The 14784-nt window shown below is 34.2% G+C and overlaps 4 protein-coding genes across 5 annotated transcripts; 2 read left to right on the top strand and 2 right to left on the bottom strand.

Annotated features, from left to right (window-relative positions):
• Positions 1 to 250: 250 nt before the first annotated feature.
• Positions 251 to 4151, top strand: LOC125848374 (protein NRT1/ PTR FAMILY 5.8). Its single transcript, XM_049528227.1, has 4 exons — positions 251 to 501; positions 655 to 872; positions 2530 to 3050; positions 3230 to 4151. Exons 1-4 carry the CDS (start codon positions 447 to 449, stop codon positions 4038 to 4040), a joined length of 1605 nt encoding a protein of 534 aa, XP_049384184.1. The 5' UTR covers positions 251 to 446; the 3' UTR covers positions 4041 to 4151.
• Positions 4152 to 4904: 753 nt separating this feature from the next.
• On the bottom strand, positions 4905 to 8366 carry LOC125848416 (F-box/kelch-repeat protein At3g23880-like). 2 transcript variants are annotated; one of them, XM_049528270.1, is made up of 2 exons: positions 8263 to 8366; positions 4905 to 6145 (listed from the first exon to the last, which is right to left on the bottom strand). In XM_049528270.1, the coding sequence occupies exon 2, from the start codon at positions 6141 to 6143 to the stop codon at positions 5022 to 5024; it is 1122 nt and encodes a 373-aa protein (XP_049384227.1). In that variant the 5' UTR covers positions 6144 to 6145; positions 8263 to 8366; the 3' UTR covers positions 4905 to 5021. The 2 variants fall into 2 exon arrangements, with proteins under 2 accessions (XP_049384227.1, XP_049384228.1); XM_049528271.1 differs by lacking the exon at positions 8263 to 8366 and adding an exon at positions 6502 to 6586.
• A 213-nt stretch (positions 8367 to 8579) lies between these two features.
• LOC125849004 (uncharacterized) lies at positions 8580 to 9965 on the bottom strand. Its single transcript, XM_049528978.1, has one exon. The coding sequence runs from the start codon at positions 9795 to 9797 to the stop codon at positions 8787 to 8789; it is 1011 nt and encodes a 336-aa protein (XP_049384935.1). The 5' UTR covers positions 9798 to 9965; the 3' UTR covers positions 8580 to 8786.
• Positions 9966 to 11242: 1277 nt separating this feature from the next.
• Positions 11243 to 14770, top strand: LOC125848963 (uncharacterized). The gene is made up of 6 exons (XM_049528931.1): positions 11243 to 11640; positions 12192 to 12227; positions 12844 to 13045; positions 14104 to 14182; positions 14264 to 14381; positions 14526 to 14770. Exons 1-6 carry the CDS (start codon positions 11465 to 11467, stop codon positions 14548 to 14550), a joined length of 636 nt encoding a protein of 211 aa, XP_049384888.1. The 5' UTR covers positions 11243 to 11464; the 3' UTR covers positions 14551 to 14770.
• The last annotated feature ends 14 nt before the right edge of the window (positions 14771 to 14784 follow it).

Raw genomic sequence — 14784 nt, forward strand, 5'->3', positions numbered from 1 at the left:
TCTCGAATATTACCGAGCTATTTATTAGCACCTGTTTATCAGCTGCCACAAAATTGTCTGCCAAGACTAAAGTAAGAAATAATTTAGAAACACTTGTTTCCTATGCTGGATCATTTGTCTCTTGATGAGTACTTTTGGTGATTGTCTAGTGTTCCATTATACGTCTCAATATAAAAGTTATCTTACTTATTGAAATAGACTTGACTTCTTTTTTCTACTTTTAGTCACTATATATATGCATATTGTTAATAATTGCCTTGTTGGGATGGAGCAAGCTTAGCCAATAATATAAATATAAGATCTTCGAGTATGGCACTATATTAACACTGTTTAATTTGTTTGTGTAGTGACTGAAATAGTAAAAACCAGATGAAAGCAACAACGACATATAATTAATTAGCCTCGTTTATACCTTCTCCAATTTCTCCTTTTCAATTTAATTTCTCATGGCTGGAGGACAAAGTCCAAGAAATCTCAACAAACCATGTATTCTCCTCATAGGTAACTACCTCCCTTTCATTTCATGTCAATTTGTTTAGAATTGAGGCGTGGGGTAATTAAGGTAAGGTCGTCTGGATTATACTGAATATGTTGTTATTGTTTGAAGATAATTTTTTTACATGGGAAGTGTGGATTTTGGTTTTAATTTGGCAGTTATAGCGGGAATGGAGAGGTTTTCATTCAAAGGGGTGGCATCAAATTTAGTGACATATCTAACAGATGTTGCCAAAATGAGCAATTCAGCTGCGGCAAAGATGGTTAACAATTGGTGTGGTATTACGTCTATGTTGCCATTGCTGGTTGCTCCACTAGCTGATTCTTATTTGGACCGCTACACCACTGTATTGGCTTCTTCTTCTCTATATTTTGCCGTAAGTTTCCTTTCAATTCGTCTCTCGCTATGCACGAAACCATAAGGTCTTATTGTACGCAATGTTACTCTACATTTCTACAAAAGATACCTATGATTAAAGTAATTGAATCTCCTTTGTTAGAAAATTATCTAGTTTGAGTAGAGTTAAAAGGCAAAACTTTTTAATTCATGAATACAAATTGTTGAATCCTTCTGAGTTTAACATTAAAGAAGCTTCTAGTACAGCCTAGCTGCAAATGTAGTGCTTAGGTTACAAGTTTGAATGGTAAATGTGACACTCTTTACATTTTCTTCGAAATTTGGTTATTAGAATTTTTAGTTTTTTCGTCGTTGAAAAATATTCCGAACATCTCACAAATAGGAAAAGTTTTGAACACCATACTAGGATTGTGTGCTTACAAGAATAAGAATAGTATTAGTTTCAGTTAGTTAGCATTTATTTCGTGTTTGATTATGAGTATAATTAGTTAGTATCCGTATACATTTTGTATCATATTTTATCCCATAAAGGATTTGGATGATAATGCTTGTATTGTTATCCTGAATAACTTTGTTTGCACTACCACAAAATGTCTGACAATAAATTTTCTTTTTAGTATTGCCGCAAAAACACTTAACGGCAATTTAATTAATGTTATTGCCGCAAACTCCTTTAAAATTGTTGTAGTGTAGCAAACCGAACAACTCCTTAGTGCTTTCGCGAGTATGCCTTTATTTCATTTTATTATAGAACAAGTGCCTATTTCAATTTAAAAAAACAAAGTAAATCTTAAAAAAAGACGACTTTTGCCACTATCGGGGAAGGGGAAAAATCTATGTTTATTGTTGCATATTTGGGTGTGAGTAGTGTTTGTAGATGGATTATCTACACGGAAATCATTAGTTAACAGCCACGGTGGACTGTAGACATGGAGCCTGAGTCATCACCCACCTCCTTTTTTTTTAAAAAAAAAACATTGCATTATAACCTAAATCTTGCACGTAATTAATACATTTTTAACAAATTCTGTTTAAAGTATGTATAACAGTTTTGTTTCATTGTCAACTCATTTTACTTACGTTATTGCTGATTCAGGTGTCACTTCTTTTGTCGCCCATTTATTATGTCTGCCTTAGTGCTTATAAAAGATTTGCCACTGTTATGTAACTTATAAACAGTTGTTTGTCTTGGAAGAGGCGTTTAATTTGTCTTCTAAATGAAAAGGAAATACATATAACATCTACAAATAGTAGTAATAAAGAAGTTTCAATCGAATTTTTTATACTCCCTCCGTTTAAAAAAGAATTATATAGTTTGATTTGACACAAAATTTAATAAAATAAAGAAAAATTTTCAATCTTTGGTTCTAAATTAGAGTTATGCATAAAATAAAGAAAAATTTTCAATCTTTGGTTCTAAATTAGAGTTATGCCAGATGTACCAAAATGTCATTTAATCTTGTAGTCTTAAATATGCCAAATGAAAAGTTAAATTTAAAAAGTTGCCAAAAAAAGGGAAAGGAATCATCTTTTTGAAATAGACTAAAAAGCAAATGAGATCATTCTTTTTGAAACAGATGGAGTATGATTTATGAACTTAAGATTAATATTATTGCCTCAATGAAAAGGGAGATATACTGAATGACGATGACTCTTTTTGACAATCAAATAATCAGGGTCTTTTAGCTTTGACATCATTGGCATTACAATGGCCATGGACATCTGTGGACAAATCAGGCTTCTCTTCATCGTTATCATGGTCTCTGCATTTAATTTCACTAGGCCAAGCGGGTTACAACCCGTCCTTACAAGCTTTTGCAGCGGACCAATTGGATGACGAAGAAGAATTGCCCTGTACAAAGAATGACCAGAGCTCCAAGAAAAAGAGTACATTTTTCCACTGGTGGTATTTTGGCATATGTTGTGGCAGCCTACTTGGAGTGTCCATTATGTCGTACATACAGGACACGTTAGGATGGGGATTAGGTTTCGCCATTCCCTCGATTGCCATGATAGTGTCAATTGTAGTCTTCAGATTTGGCAACAGGTTTTATAAACATAACACGGATGGTGAACTTATCCATATCAAGTCTTTGGGAGGTCATATAGTTAAAGCTATTAGAGCAGCTACTGCAAGATTGACCTGTGGTGAGATTGCTGTACCAGATACCAACAAGTCGAAAGTTGTTGAGATCGAGTAAGTTTTTCTTTAAAGCTTTTGTAAACGAGTTTAAATTCTACAATTTAAAATGTTTTCATACAATCAACTCAACTTCTAATATATCGGTAACCTAGTAACAAAACTAAAAATGATTACTAACCTGCTACCACATATTGCCAACTAATGCTCATTGTGGCTTGCCTTTTTGTTCTTAGACTTGAAAATGCACCACTCTGCCAACAAGATTCAGGCAGCACGGATAAAAAGCCGGAGAATGGGATAGTAGAAATTCTAAAAGTAGTACTACCTCTACTGCCAGTATGGACTATGCTTCTGATGTTTGCAGTGATTTTTCAACAACCTGCAACATTTTTCACTAAACAAGGTATGACAATGACAAGAAACATTGGAAGCAACTTCCGAATTCCACCAGCTGCACTTCAGAGTTCAATCACAATATCTATAATCCTGCTCATGCCTCTTTACGACACATGCTTTATCCCCTTCATTCGTGTTTTGACACGTAATGAGAAAGGTATCACTGTGATGCAGAGAATGGGAATAGGGATGTTCCTTTCAGTGATAGCAATGATAATTGCAGCTGTTACCGAAAGAAAAAGACTGGATATTGCCAGAAATCTAGGTACTTTAACTTCAGAATTTGAAGCTTTGCCAATGAGCATATTTTGGTTGCTGCCTCAATACATATTATTGGGAATTTCAGATATATTCACAGTTGTCGGTATGCAAGAGTTCTTTTACTCTGAAGTTCCGATAAATATGAGAACTTTAGGCATAGCTCTTTATACCAGTGTATTTGGTTGTGGTAGTTTCTTCAGCTCATTCCTTATAACAGTGATTGAACATTTGACAAGTTCAATAGGAGAAAAGCAGAACTGGTTCGCCGATGACATGAGCAAAGCCCGTTTAGACAACTACTACTGGTTTCTGGCATTGTCAAGTGCAACCAGTTTTTTGATGTTTATGGTTTTCTGTCGATTTTATAGAAGCAGGACAGTTAATTAGAGTGTTTTTGTTATTGTGGAATGTTGTGTTTTGCACATTCATTTCTAAGTAGAAAGTGAAGGTTCTGCACAGCTTGTATATAAAGGAAGATATATTTTGACTTCCTATCTAGTGCATCACATCCTCTTTTAATGAGTAAATATTGAAAAAAATATCTACTAAAGTCATTTAATTTTGATTTGTATCAATAAGGTTATTAAACTTGGTGTTTTTCTCTTTAAAATTACTCTTTAACAAAATTTGAAATTAAAAAAGCCCACTTAATGTTTTGAATGTGATAATACACCCTTCACATTTTGGATGGGATAAATACTCCTTTGATTTTTAAATTAATGACTAGAAATAAGTTGAATTATAGCATATATTTTTAAAATATAAAAACCCACCTCCAATCAATATGAATTGTAACTGTACTCTTTTAAATTAGAGATAAATTTGAGAAAACTCCTTTCAGGTTTGATTTCATAATACTGGTCTTCCTTTATAGTTTGATTTCATAATACTACCGGCCTTTCCTTATAGTTTAAGATACTTACATTCACCTGCGTTATTTTGATATTTTTGTAACCAAATTAATTTAAATAATAAATTGTCTAAAATAATTCAAAATTACCCTTATCTACCACCTTATTAGTTTTAAATAAATATAAAGCAAGTTGTTGAACCTCTATCTTTTTGTGCATAATTTACAAAAATAAAAAAAATAAAAAAAATCTTATGATTGCATAAACATGAAATTATTAATGGGCAATATTGGCACGGTCTCTAGTATCTAGTATTTATAGAAGATATCTAAACTCTCATGGAATATTCTAAGCAATATATATATATATATATATATTCAGAGAATTTTTGCGCAAAATATAATGCTCTATAAAATGAACTATTGAACAGAAAAAGTCACAGACTGTATGGACAGATTTAAACATTTTTTGTTTCTAAATCATACCAATAATAAAAATTTAATGAATAATCTAAATACTAGTTCAAAGCAATAACACAATCTTTTGGAGAGATCAAAGTCTCTGTGTAAACAAATCCATCCCTGGTGGTATCTGTATCTTCATCAGTAGTTAGAGGCCCTACTAGATTGCTTCTTTTGTCTGATTCTTTGATTGTTTTAAGCACAATTCTTCTATCAGAACGGAACAACAGTTCACCATCTGCAAATATATATTTTGGAACGACTGGTAACACCTCATAAGCATCCCTACTATCTCTCATCGTAAATAATTTAGTCCAAGATTCTTCCATACCATACTCTTTCATTACCCACAAATCAAAAATAGTAGTATCCTCCTCCTCATAAAGAAAATTTACACTAAGCATTCCACCTAACACTGTCACACCTTGCTCGATCGTGTCACACAACAAGGGCATTTCCTTCGACAATGGTAATCCTCCAAACACCTCATTTGAAATATTAAATGAAATCAGAGAAAACATTGAATCTACGGAATAAGTAAGCCAATGAAATGATCCTCGTAGTAATGTCAAACATTCCATATTACCGGATTGGAGAGAACAATCACCTCCATAAATTTTTCTCCAGGAACCAGTTTTTAGGGAGAGAATTTCAGTGGGTGCCTTTTCATCTTCTTCAGGAATGTGAACGACCTTATAGTCATCACTAGTTGGGTCATATCCCATTCCATGAATGCAACCATGAAAAAACTTATCCCAATGTGATGGTAGTAATATTGATTCTCTTGTAGAAGGATTACACAGAAAACGTTTCTGCTTAATCCCAATTAAAAACAAGCCATTGCAGCTACCATAGAGATGGTAATTATTGATATGGTAATACCCTGGCACACATTGCGGGACACACACCGATTCTTGTACATCCCTAACGATTTGATGTGGTGTTGTTGTCGTCAATAAAGATGAACAATAGAAGAAAACATTACTATCCTTAGCAATCCGTAGAACAAGCAATTTGTCATTTTTGGCATGATTGAGATGTTGTTTCTTAAAGCTAGGTTCACAGATTAAAGCATTCCAAGAGTTTGAAACACACCTGAATCTAAAAAGAGACTTCACAGGCAGTCTACTTAACATATCCATAATTATTTCTTCTTGGATGTGCATGGGAGTTTCCATTCCTAGAAGAGATCAACAAAGTCAATATATGATTATGGAGCAAAATTCAAAGTAAAGTTATCGTATTTTACTGGTGTTATTAAACCTAAAGTAAGAAACACCCGTAATTGTCAACAAGACAAATTTAAGTTGGTAATCAAATTCTAATAACAAACTAAGGATGGTCCAAATTTCCAAACTATGAGTGAAATATCTAAAATTAATTACCATACTAGTAAGTTATTATTATTTTTTAATTGAGGCACCTTACTTGTTATCGGAAATCATAGACAAGAATTATGGTTGGAAAAGACTAAATCTGACCAGAAATTTGGCTTGAAAAGTTAGATAATACAAAGAATACAAGGCAAGAAAAAACCTGATCGCTGACAACAGTGGAGGGGTTTGAACTGAAACGGTCGCAGGAGAGAGGTATTGTAATTAAGGGTTCGGGAGTTGGGGACTACTTAGACTTCTCAAATATTAGATTATCCTAAGTTGAGCATGTGCTTTTCCTTCTCTTAAATAAAATATGGAAAAATTGAATAATTTGGTTTTCCATTTAAGGGTGTACCCTATTTTATTGTTATAAATGGTAAATATTTTTTAATATAGTATATTTATGTAAGTTTCCCTTTTTATTATAAAGATTAACTTATATTTAGGCCCAAAACTTTTCATGACCCAAGCAGCAAGCCCATACCCCTAAGAGTATGCCCGTTGTTGAGTTACATAATTTCATTGATTTGTGGGGGTTCTTTTCCTTTATGTTTGTTCTTTAATTACTCAACTATGAACTCCTGAGCTATTACTCTTTTCCTTTATGTTTGTTCTTTAATTACTCAACAAACAAATGCCTTTTCAAACAGAAAGTCATTCTTCGCAGAATTTAATTACTCAACAAACAACATGCCTACAAAGGCACTTAATGCAACCAACATGTGTAGGGGTGGCAAAATCAAGCCCAACCCGACCCAACCCATTTAGGTTTGAGTTGGTTATTGACCTGCCCACTTGTTGGCTAAATCCATCTCAACCCAATCCATTTCAACTCATTAAAAATTGGGTTGACATGTAACCCAAATTGATTTTTGAGAAATTTTGTCAAAATATTATTAAAAAACTTTTTTTTGATTTTATATGTTATAATAAAGAAAAAAATAATTTTATTAGGTACTGAAAGCTTATAAAATAACAAATAAAGCTATTCAAACTTAGTAAAAATTGGGCAGATTGGGTTATGACCAGTAACCAGTTACCTAACCCGTTTTGACCAAATCCATTTTGGCCCGAACAAATTTGGATCGGGTCGGGTCTTAACCCATTTTGACCCGCCCAAATTTACCCCACCCACTCAATTGTCACCCCTAAACATGTGTAACTAAGTTTCCTCACGGTACTTACCTCTCATTTTATCAGCAAGTATACTCTCTTCCTTTGTCCTCTACTTCCTCATGCAAGCGTTAAAAAGCTGTCGGTTTTGCTGCCGTAACAGCCAACTTTGGCCCATTCCTCGTTGCTTTATAAGCATCTCTGTAGTCCCCTCCTCGTCCTTGCTCTCCACCATCTTCACATAAGCCAACTTTTTTGCCTCTACCTTTCATTCCTACCCCCTACCCACTTGGTTTCCTGGACACAAGCTATACTAATCTTCCTCTTCCTAAGGATCTTTACTAACTCTATGGATTTCCCCATCAGCGACCCAATGTTCCACAACCCTAATCTCAGTATAGATGCTCTCTGAACCCAATTGCTGCCCCTTACCCGCGCCCCCTCCCCGAGAACATGACCCTAGTCTATCATCACAAACCAAAGACACTAAAGCAGAAGAAACAAATCAAGGAAGTAATATACACAACGAGGAATTACCGGCACAAATCAACAAGACAATACAAGTAGGTAGGCAAGCAACAAATTAGACAGTGAAGCATCCCAAGAACTAGTACAATCCAGCAATTAATAAACAATAACATAAATCAGCAAGCAATCCAGAAAGCAATTAGCAAGAATGAAATATGATAAGCTATACTACAAACTAGCAAGCAATTATAGCAAAATAAATACGACAAAGTATAGAAAACCCTCACATAAATATCAACACCAAAACCACAGCGCCAGATGACAAAGATGGAGATAGAACCTGGTGGGTCACGTTGTTGGGGTCGGGTCGACCTGGAAATCGACGGGAAAGAGCAAACTACTAATCTTGTAGGCAGATTTGTGAAATCTGGTGAGTTCCTTCGTTTGCCGGTCGTTGGAGTGCAATATTCAACGTTTAGATAAAGTTAGATATTCACCAACCTGAATTCTAAAATCTTAAAAGAAAGTTCATTTACAATGTAAAATTCCAAATATTGAGAATGAGCTGTGAAATGGAAATATAGTAAAGCTCCTTTTGATAAGAAAAGTTAGTTCATCATTAGTATCAAAGAGCAAGTCTTCCATAGACGCACAACAAAGGAAAATATACTTAAATCACTTCAAAGAAAATTTCTAACACAACATTGCAATTTGAACTAGAATCATCAAATACAAAAAGACTGAAACTTTCTTTTTTCTATCTGAAATCCTTTATACAAAGGGAACCCCAACCTCTAAACGATAACCCCTCTGCAAAGAATATATCTTTATACTTAGTAACTAAAAAATGAACCATGGATTTCCTCAAGGATGGGTATGATACCCATTAGTTTCTGATTCAGGAACAGGTACGATAGCCTTTTGCATTTCAACATTCATCTCTTCTTTTATCCCATTCTCATTGTCATCATCTTCATCAGACTCTAAAGTAAAATGAGATTGACTATCTATTTCCAAGTGTTGCATCTCAGCTCCAATAGGTCTATACCGCATATGTTCACGGCCAATACCGTGTTTTTTACACACAATTGAGTATACAAAAGTAACCACAGCTACAAGAAGAGCAAGGTGGCAATTGAACTGAAGGGTAGCAATAGCTCCACCTCGATGGTACTGAGGATGACCTTTACACTTAACCGTGTAGTTACCTCTACTCCTTTCATGCAAATAGCATCCCTGTGCAATCAAATCGGAGAAAAAAGCAAACCCCATTTGAAGAGTCCACATCCCTTGCAAGATTAACCCAATCCCACGTCCTAATCTAGTGTAATTCGATTTGGGATTTTTCAATTCTAGAAATGAACAAAATGCACAAATAGCAATAGGCACAAGCAAGAGATCATAGTAACGATTCTCAACTCCACTTGGGTCTTTCCTTTGAAGATAAAACAACACAAATTCCTCAGCAAAAGCGAAGAGACAAAGCAAATTGAGGATCGGTGAAGGTAAATCAAATGATTTTTTCAAGCGGGTCATGAGACCTAATACCGAATAGAGAAAGAAAAGAAGAGAAATGGCGATAACCTGCAATTGAAGGACGGAACCAATGTTGTCTTTTGAGTTGAGTGCGTCGAAAAAGGATAACAAGGAATCGAGAACGAAAAGGAATGAAAGGATTAAGATTAACACAAAGGTGATAGATGAAGAAAAAACAGAATCTTGCTCAATCTTATCTGTAGATGGGTTTTGTAGCGGCGATTGGGTAGTGGACGACGGTGATGAAGTTTTCAGGGCACCGGAGGAAGAGACAAGAGATTCCCAAGCGCCGATTAGTATGAATCCGCCGCCGGCGACGGTATAGCCGAATAGCCCCATTGTTGACTTTGATTATCGTTAGATCTCAAGAAATTCTATGTTGAAGAGAAGCTTCGTTGATCTGGCCAGGCTGTGCCTGCCTATTTAGTCTGCGTCCCTCAAGTTAGACTTGTCTGAATTTGCTTTTCACCTGACTTTCCAAGACTCATATACTCCCTTCTTTTCTTTCTAAAAAATAAGTGCAGTTGTGCAAAATTTAGATGGGTTAAAAATTAAAATAAAGCAAGTAAATGAATAAGTAGGTCATTGGTCTGTCCGTGCCTATGTTCATTTCTTTTTTATTGGTTCATTTCGACAAATAAAAATAATAATTTTTTTAATTATTATATTATCAATTAATTACTTTGAGAAAAAAGGCAGAACTTCTTGAAAATTTTAAAATTTTAATTAATCTACTTTATAATTAATAGAGATAAAATGATGTACTTATTATGTCAATCATTATTTTTTTAACATGTGTGTCAATTCATAAGTGGATAAGTAATTAAAAACAAAGGAGTATATGATACAATTTAGGATAGTCATATTCAAAAGCTAGTTATTAAGATTAGAGAGATCAAGGTCATATGAGTTTTAAGTTACTCCATTAAATCGATGTGAGTCTTAAATGACAAGTTTCATCCCTTATAATAAAATTATAAAAAATCATCACAATCTACATTACATATCAATATTATATTATTGCATTAAAAATAAATCAATTCAACCAAGTTCATAATAACGAATTGTAGGCAGGTCCATGTCCAAACCCCTAGAAGCATGCTCCTTTACACGCCCATAGACGGACCCCTAGGCTCCTACTGACCCCTTGACACATTTATAACTTGTTTGATTAAGTTCATAATATCAACTTATTTTAAAGTGTATAAAAAAATTTCAAAATACTTTTTTGAAAAAATGCTTTTGGTGAGAATTGAGAAACAATTTGCACTTAGCTAATCTAATTAAAAGAATTTATTAGCAACTATTAGTATTTGGACTAAACTTTTAAAAAGTTCCTCTAACTATATTTTCATAAAATGTTTTTGGGAAAAAAAATATTTTTTAGTGTTTAAAAATTAATTCCCGCTACTCCCTCAAAACACTTATTTTTTCCTGAAAGATAAGTATTTTTTTAAAAAAGGAATAAATGCTTGACATTTGTTGCAATTTTAAAGTGAATTTTATCAAGTGTATCTAAATTAATGGAGCCAAGAGGGGGATTTGATTTCATTACCCTTTATAAGAAAAAAAATCATTTTTTTCTAAGTTTTTTATTTGTATTTTTAAACATAAGAAATCCAAAAATATATTTTTCTTCCTTATGTGTACGCATATGAAATATGGAAACAAACAAAATACTTAACAGATGACACAACTAAAATACCAGAATAGGCACTTTCTTTAAAACCCCACGTTATTTATCACATTTTGGTGCCGAAATCCTCAATTAATATTGCACTTCTTCTCGTGTGCACGCATCCTTTTTCCTGTTCCTCTCCGAAACTTCTTGCTCTGTTTGAGTAAAAAAATTGCACTTTCTGTTTGGCTTTACTCACGATGCAAGTCATAATTTCAAAATCCTAGTAATCCTTATCTTGTACTAGACATATAACAAGTATATAAATACCAGACAGTACGCTCTCATCAATAAACTGCAAATACTCCTACATTTTATAGTTAACATCATGAATATCATCAACAGAGCAGCTTCGATTTTACTTCTTTTGGTGTTCTTCTTGGCTTTTTTTCAAGATTCTGTTCATGGGCGCCCTCTTTTACTGTCAATGTCCAGACCCAAGCCGGATGATGCTGCTTTATTTGCTCGATGGCTCGTTTCTCAGAGTTCTTGGGGTGTTCTCAAGTATGTACTATTTTCCCTTCTTTTCTGTCTGAAAGATCAAATCTTTTACTATGGTTTGTTATTTTTAGTTTGGGATCGAGGGTTGTTGATTGATTGTTCTTGATTTTGCTTCATAGTTCATAACCTAGATAGATCGAGGGTTCTTGATTGATTGCTTTAAGTGTAAAGACATAATTTTTCTTGTTTCTTGTGTGGTACAACTTCTCAATTACTCCCTTTGTTTCAGTTTATTTGTTTGATTTTGACTTGATATGGAGTTTTAAAAAGTAAAGAAATATTTGAATCTTGTGGTCTTAAACTAAAGATATGAGGAATGTTTAGTCTTAAAACATGCTATGTGGAAAGTTGGATTAAAGAGTGCCCAAAAAAGGAAGAGACCTTCTTCTGAAACAACAAACAAATTGAAATGGAGGGTTAAATCTGCATTACAGATGTTTTCATTTGTGGCAACTAAAGTCAACTTATTGCCTATAACAGATAACTGTACTGACTAAATAAATTATAACAGATAATTTTAACTGAAAGCTGATTCAGTGACCTTTCTTTTGCAGTACTATAGCAAGTGATATGGGAGGAGCACCGTTTGGGTATGTATGTTAGACTATATCTCTGTAAATTGTTTGGGGAGCTATTTTGTTTGTCTTAAGTTTTGCTTATGGATGGATCGAGATTATCTGATAGTCCTAAAAGTGGACTTTTTTGGAAAGCTTTTCTGCAGTCATGTATTTCCTGATGCTCAGAATTCTCATTTTACTACCAAAAAGGAAAGAAGAAGGTTTTGAGATGTCTTTTATTTTATGTTACTTCATAGGGGAGGGGTCAACCGGATTGTCATCATGTTATTTGGTATTAGAAATGTATTTGTTTTTACCATGACTTTTAGCATACAATTTACAGTATTTCTTTTATTGCATTCTAAAGCTGCATGATCGTAAGTCAAGTATCACTTTAGGAAAAGGAAATGTCTACATAAGAAGGTGGAATGGTGATAATTTTAATTCAGGAGATAGTTCTTTGTTCGATTTTGAAGGGGTTTGGACTTTGAATTCTTTGGAATCTATCAACATAGAACTTAATGTTTCTTGAACCCCGAGAAACTTTAGGATAAGAGATGGAGGAATTGTGGAATGAGATGTTTTATGGATTTGATGCTGTTCAAGCTTGTTTTAGTAGTCTTATCTTGAAGTACTTTCTGTTGTGCAGGAATGTTGTCTCATTTAGTGATGGGTTACCGGACAAAGGCCGTGGTATACCATACTTTTACTTAACAACGCTTGATCCCACTGCTAGAAATGCATTGAAAGACCAGAGATCATCATTTACAATCAGTGAGTACGCCATTGGAACTTGTGGCAAGAAAGATCCTGAGAACCCATCTTGTGCCAAAATTACCCTCGTAGGAAAGGTGGTTGCACTAACAACTCTTCTCCTTTATACAAGAGATTTTGTTTATTTTGATGCAGGTGTCTTTTAAACAAGAGTTTTTTGTAGCATGCCGAATATTCTGTATCCCACTCTTTCAGGGCATTTTTTTCACTCCAAAATTCAGTGCATCCCCTTAGTGTCCCTTGGTTCTACATTTAGAAATGAACAGTAAAAAGGAAATACTTACAAAGGAGGATAAAAGACCTTAGGGAAAATGGAGCCCCACTTTGTGTTGTGGGTTCTATACAAGGATAATGAGGAAGGGGCCCTCTTGCCAAACCTTATAAAAGAAAATTAGAGAGACTCATCTACGACTGAGAATCTCTAAGAAAAAATTGAGCTCTGAGATCTTGACACGTAACTGGACCTACTAAATGCAAGGTTAGTTAGTAGTTAGCTTGACGTTTTATTGGCAAAAAACTTAATTGGATTTTGATCCAAATATTGATATATTCGAGGTTAGTTTCTCTGATGGTCACGCAATACAAGCGGATATATTATTAAATTAATTTTTTTTCAACGCAATACATGAGGATATAAAAGACATTTCAAGGCATTTTTTTCACTCCAAATTAATTTGTGCATTTTGTGGATGATAGAACATGATAATGCTCTTCTATGAACCTTATTATGGTAATTTGAGTCATCCTGAAAACTCAATATTATGCTTGCTCGCGGAATTTTGAAAGTATACTTGCACATTGCTGCACACATTTAAATCTGAAACAGACTGGTAGTCTGAACTTTCCACTAACTGGTTCCTTGGTAATCATTTGCCCTCAATTTTTCACTATAGCACTGTAGTTGGTCTGAGAGGAAACTAAAAAACATAATATTTGATCTAATTGCTAATCAATGATTGAAAATGTCATAATATGGATAATTGGAGAATCTGTTTTCACCATGGCTGTTATCATTCTATGTTGTGCTAATTGAAGCAATTACTACGTTTCTTTTGTAGTTCCTTTGTCCTAAAGTGTAAAAATATCGTCCACATTGTTGCTAACATTATCATACTTTGTCTCTCTGCTGTTTTAGTTGAAAGTGGTTACTGGAGATCCAAAGGAAACTAGCTTTGCTCAAACTGCTCTATTCACAAAACACCCTGAGATGGAAGGTAAATGTCTTGATCTGCCATTCTAAAGTACTACCGTCGTCCTATGTTTACTCACATGTAACTGTTTTGAACCAATGGCAGGTTGGCCCAAGAGTCACGATTTCCAGATATACAAATTAGAGATCGAAGAGATATTTATGATCAATTGGTTTGGTGGTCCCAAACCTCTCACCGTGGATCAGTATTTGCAGGCTAAAATGTGAGTTAAGACTTTAGAGCAGTAAGAAAGTTGCTAAAGAAAATGTCAGATGTTGTAGATTCTCAATAATAAATAAATAAATAAAAAGATTACTGTTTGTCTCGCGGTTGATGTCATTCCTTATTTTACATGATCCATACGCAGGGATAGTCACACGGTCATTGCATGAACGCCTTTACGTATACTATCTGCTGACAAGTCCTTTCCAAGTGAAGGCTGAAACTGGTTAAGGAATGTGAAAAAAGGTTTTATGGTATCAATACAGTGATCAATGAAATTCAACTGTAAATAGGAGATACTTGTGAAGCTCATTATCATTCATTCACTTATGCATTGGACATATTGTATGATTTCTGTTTTGTAAAATAATTAAAGTTGTATGCAAATAATGGGATGCAACATC

This window comes from Solanum stenotomum, chromosome 12, assembly GCF_019186545.1.
Source record: "Solanum stenotomum isolate F172 chromosome 12, ASM1918654v1, whole genome shotgun sequence".
NCBI lineage: Eukaryota > Viridiplantae > Streptophyta > Magnoliopsida > Solanales > Solanaceae > Solanum > Solanum stenotomum.

What these genes read in the sequence shown, in the direction of transcription:
- LOC125848416 (XM_049528270.1), bottom strand. Translation starts at nt 6,143, where the DNA reads ATGGAAACTCCCATGCACATCCAAGAAGAAATAATTATGGATATGTTA.
- LOC125849004 (XM_049528978.1), bottom strand. Translation starts at nt 9,797, where the DNA reads ATGGGGCTATTCGGCTATACCGTCGCCGGCGGCGGATTCATACTAATC.
- LOC125848374 (XM_049528227.1), top strand. Translation starts at nt 447, where the DNA reads ATGGCTGGAGGACAAAGTCCAAGAAATCTCAACAAACCATGTATTCTC. An exon ending in ACCATGTATTCTCCTCATAG is followed by an intron (nt 502 to 654) that starts GTAACTACCTCC and finishes TTAATTTGGCAG; the next exon opens with TTATAGCGGGAATGGAGAGG. An exon ending in CTTCTTCTCTATATTTTGCC is followed by an intron (nt 873 to 2,529) that starts GTAAGTTTCCTT and finishes TCAAATAATCAG; the next exon opens with GGTCTTTTAGCTTTGACATC.
- LOC125848963 (XM_049528931.1), top strand. Translation starts at nt 11,465, where the DNA reads ATGAATATCATCAACAGAGCAGCTTCGATTTTACTTCTTTTGGTGTTC. An exon ending in AAAACACCCTGAGATGGAAG is followed by an intron (nt 14,183 to 14,263) that starts GTAAATGTCTTG and finishes AACCAATGGCAG; the next exon opens with GTTGGCCCAAGAGTCACGAT. An exon ending in CAGTATTTGCAGGCTAAAAT is followed by an intron (nt 14,382 to 14,525) that starts GTGAGTTAAGAC and finishes ATCCATACGCAG; the next exon opens with GGATAGTCACACGGTCATTG.